This window comes from Galeopterus variegatus, unplaced genomic scaffold (genome assembly GCF_000696425.1).
Source record: "Galeopterus variegatus unplaced genomic scaffold, G_variegatus-3.0.2 Scaffold5200, whole genome shotgun sequence".
Lineage (NCBI taxonomy): Eukaryota > Metazoa > Chordata > Mammalia > Dermoptera > Cynocephalidae > Galeopterus > Galeopterus variegatus.
Window position 1 is genome coordinate 3832 of NW_007731311.1, and position 4597 is coordinate 8428.

The 4597-nt window shown below is 47.7% G+C and overlaps 1 protein-coding gene across 1 annotated transcript; it reads left to right on the forward strand.

Moving 5' to 3' along the window:
* The first annotated feature begins 3764 nt into the window (after positions 1 to 3764).
* LOC103604514 (enhancer of filamentation 1-like) lies at positions 3765 to 4555 on the forward strand. The gene is made up of 2 exons (XM_008589090.1): positions 3765 to 4207; positions 4492 to 4555. Exons 1-2 carry the CDS (start codon positions 3767 to 3769, stop codon positions 4501 to 4503), a joined length of 453 nt encoding a protein of 150 aa, XP_008587312.1. The 5' UTR covers positions 3765 to 3766; the 3' UTR covers positions 4504 to 4555.
* The last annotated feature ends 42 nt before the right edge of the window (positions 4556 to 4597 follow it).

The following is a 4597-nucleotide window of genomic DNA, read 5'->3' on the forward strand; positions in this document are numbered from 1 at the left end:
TTTCTCTTGAAAGAACAGCGTGAATGGTCATGGAAATTACCAGTCACAGTTCTCTGTATTTGGAAAAGCAGACAGTTTCCCTGGTCGTAGCAGTAGGAAGCTTTCTTGACATTCTGATTGTACTTGGGGGGAGAAAAAAAGCAGGGAGGAGTTGGGGGGTGGCGGGGTGGCAGTTGTCACATGACCAGGCGCTCTCTGCACCCGCAGTTCTGCCCAGTTACACAGGATTTTCTCTCCACTTCTCAGGCATAGCTCAGGAACCAGGAACAGCAGAACCAAACGTTCTGGCAACGTATCCGAGTGGTGCTCTGTCACCTACCTCCAGATGCAGATGGCTACGCTGAAGGGAGAAGTGGCTCTTAAAGAAGCCATTGTATTCCATCTCGCTGGGACGGCCAGTTCTTGGCCTTCCTGTTTGCTTGGTAGCTGCAGACATCTATGTCAGTATCCTGTTGTAATAGGGAGGGGCAGCCACTCTACTGCTCGCTGTCTCCCATACTCTCTGGCTGTGAGGCTTGAGAGACATGGACACGCCATTCGTCCTTCTGGTTAGTTCATCTTCCCCCCTTCCANTGCCAGCCTCTAGCTGCCAATCTCTGGAGGCCACCCATCCATTGGATCTAGAATTGCATAGCTCTCTTATCTCCCCTTCTGATGAGATTTCGCCATACTTTTTCCAGTAACATCATTATTATTACTATTATTTTGTCTCAGAAGATCTCTGGAATGCAACCAATAGTTTCATTATTGCTGTTTTCCGGCAAATACTAGACAAGAGGTTGTGTTGACCAGGACTCACTACAGAGTTAATTCTGTAATGGCAAACTCACGAGATGGGTATTATCATCCTCATTCTTATCGTGAGGATGAGGAAGTCAAGAAGAAGAGAAGTGATCTGCTCAAGCAATACAGCCAGGACCCGAAACCCAAGAATCTACTTATTCTGTAGGCAGAGAAGAATTGGTCATGGAATTGGGGCCAGTCAGAAAGACACTGTATAGTAAAGCTAAAATAGCTAAAATAGTGTTCTAGAAGAACCAAAAGACCATAGTTCTGTTTCCATCTCTGACACCAACAGTGTGGCGTTGGGCACATGATGAACTGGTCTCCCCAGACCCGTTTCCTTATCTGTAAAACAGGGACTTAAGGGCTCAGGTGATTTCTAAAGGTCTCTGGAGCTATAACCTTCTGTTTCAGACAGTGGTTGGGTGGAGACATTGACTCTCTGTGGCGTGTGCAGATATTAAGGCGGAGGATACTGAATAGGTGTCAGGCTGGTGCTGGGATCACTGCCACTAAATCCTTGCCGTGACCACTTTCTAAATCCCAGTCTCGGTGGGCAGTGGGGAGGGCTGCTGGGAAGCCCTGGACAAGCAGCCTGGAGAAGCAGCTCCTGAGGCAAGTGGAGAAACATTCGCCTGCTGCTCCCCAGGTGGTGGGAAGGATACTGGGCCGGAGACAAAGAACATCGAGAAGGACTCTCGTGCGGGGATTCCTGTCTGTCTCTGATCCAGCGTGGTCCCGTGCTCTACTTTAGGGCCTCACGGTGTTCCTAGGTGTTGGCAGGGGCCCAACGCCAGAGGCCTTGAGCTGATTTATGTTCATTAGGTCTGTAGTCTGTTTCTGCTTCTCTTCTTTCCCTTCTTTGTACCAATATAACTGCACAGCCATCAGCCCTCAGCTCCCGTAGAACTGGCCCCGACTCTGTTCTCCTGATTTCCTCTGGGGGCTTCCTTCCCAGCCATTCCCAACTGCCGAATAGGCCCAGGAGAAAGGGACAGAGACCAGAGCAGTCAGTTCTCTCCCCACTCTATAGTCACGAGACAAATCTGGTGGAGGCATTTCCTTGAGATCATTTTGGTACAAAGACCAGAATACTGTTCTCTGTAACTCTATGATTTGTTTTCTTTAAAATAAAAGAACACCCAAAAGATGGAAGAAGAAAGACAGAGAAGACTTTAGGATTATGACAAATTCTTAAATGGTTCCGCCACCTGGGGTAGAGTCCTACCTGATTTTACCTTTACGTATGTGAACTTTCAATTGTTAGAAGAAACTCAAAGCTTCCTAGAATATAACTGCTAAGTAAACCTTCACCTGAAACACAAACACCGCAGTTTCCTTTAGCTTCCTTCACCACTCACCTGTCCATGTCACACACTTCCTGGATCTCATGGCTGTCACAAAAAAGGACGTCAGCGTTATCCTTGAAGACTATCACAAAGCTTCGTGAATATTGTCCTCTGTGGCTTCATCTCCTTTCCTTAAGTCGAGCAGTGTCACTGACTAAGAGGATCCTGGCTCACAGTCGTGGGATTGGACCCCTTGCTGACTACCGAGCAGAGGGCAGGCCCCCTCCAGAGTCGCGCAGCCACTCCGCAGCGGAGAACAGCACTCAGTGCAAGCCCTGGGGTTATGGGGCAGAGTACGGGGGAAATGATTAATGTATGCCAGCAATAAAGAAATGAAAAGCACAAGGCTGGAAGATCAAGTCCACATTTCTAGAGAAGAAAACAGGGGGCAAAAGTCCGAACAACAGTAGCCGAAAATTCCATGAATATGTTATGGTGTGAAACAAAGTCACGAACATACTCCATCCAATCAGTCCTTTCTCCCATAAGTGAGCCCCACCGCAATGGCATTAAATGCATCCAGACATTTAACTGGGGAGGTCACTGAGTGTTCCGAGCGCTTGTGATGAATTGACACCGGTCCCTGGCTTCTCCGCACGCTGGGAAGGTGCAGGCCTGCGGTCAGGGCTGCCAGCGTGCTGGGAAACATTACTAACGCTAAAAAATGAAATCTTCAGAGCCTTTGAAAGGCTTCCAGGAATGTCAGCACGTACTGCCTGCCCACTCTATGCTGAATGCCTAACTTTGGCTGTCTGCTTAGTCCTGAATGTGCCAGACAGGCCTTCGTACAGAGAGAGAGTGTTGTGGGCCCATGAAAGGGGAAGGCTCAGGCTTTCAGACGTGAGTGGTGAGATTCAAGAAGTGGGTGACAAAGTGGTGGGGTGGGGAGGCCCTCAGGAAAGGTGTGAGCAAAAGACCAAAAGAGAAAGAGTTGGCATCTACCTGCATCCTAATAAAGTCCTTGTAGCTTCCTGCCATCAAACCTAGAGATGGAGACTGCTGTCACTGTGTGCCCCGTGCCCACTGGTCACGCGTATCTGTGTGCCTGGCTTGTAGACTCTCCCCAGATCCAAGGACCTCTCGACCATCTGAGAATGAGATTTTTTAAGCCCTGCCAAGGCATACATGTGTGCTTTTGTTTATATTTCAACACCAAATATAAATGCCATTTGTAGTGTGTGTCTTTGGGATCATCTTTGTCTTTTCACCTCCAATATATGAAAAAATTGAGAAATGTCCATTGTGGTACATCTTTATATCTTGGATTTTTTTTTCCTGCAAGCTCACTTTTAAAAAGAAAGAAAAACGTTTTGTGTCGTGAACCATTGCCTAACTCTTTAACAGTGCTGCTCAGAATTCCTTGGCACAGCCTCTACCGCTAGAGGAAAGAACTCTTCTGGTGTTTTGAGCTTTTCCGAGGAGGCAGTCTGATGTCACTGGTGGCAGACACAGTCTGCATGTATCTGTCTTTTGTCTGCACCATCTGTTTTTCTCTTCACAGGCTATTGTTCAGATTTATTTTTCTCTCTTTCCAGGAAGGGTGCCTCTCCAGAAGGGCATGGGCTGTAGGTGTTAAAGAGATTGAGCTGGTGTTCTAACACGATTTCCCTCTGTTCCTTCCTTCCTAGAATCTTATGGCAAGGGCCTTATATGACAATGTCCCTGAGTGCGCTGAGGAACTGGCCTTTCGCAAGGGAGACATCCTGACCGTCATAGAGCAGAACACAGGGGGACTGGAAGGATGGTGGCTGTGCTCCTTGCACGGTCGGCAAGGCATTGTCCCAGGCAACCGCGTGAAGCTCCTGATTGGCCCCATGCAGGAGACCTCCTCTAGCCACGACCAGCCTGCGTCCGGACTAATGCACCAGACCTTTGGCCAACAGAAGCTCTATCAAGTGCCAAACCCACAGGCTGCTCCTCACGACACCATCTACCAAGTACCACCTTCCTACCAAAGTCAGGGAATTTACCAAGTACCCACTGGCCATGGCAGCCAAGAACAGAGTGTATATCAAGTGCCACCATCAGTACAGAGAAGCACTGGGGGGACCAATGGTCCCCACTTAAGTAAAAAGGTGAGTAAGTGACTAACTGGATTTTTGTTCCTACTTCTTTTTCTTTTTTTTTTCCATTGCACTTGGAGCAATAGGGTGTTTCCAAAATAATAACTTGAAAGTGCCAAGAAGTAAATATACTGAGTGTCCTAGGTCAGGCACCATTTTTGCATCATTTCGCCTTTCATCAGTCAGCAAAACTTTCCTGAGTTACAAGTACCAGGTACTATTGATCCACAGCTGCTGTAAGTTCCTGTGTCATTCTGGGTCATACTGGGACATTAAATACTTTCTCTTTCTGATAGATCTGCTGCTAGATCCAGGTTCTGTGCTCACATTGTTTCCAGTCTTTTCTGTTTCTTCTTTGAATGGTACAAGACACCAAATCCTGTACAAGCACAGTAATGCAGC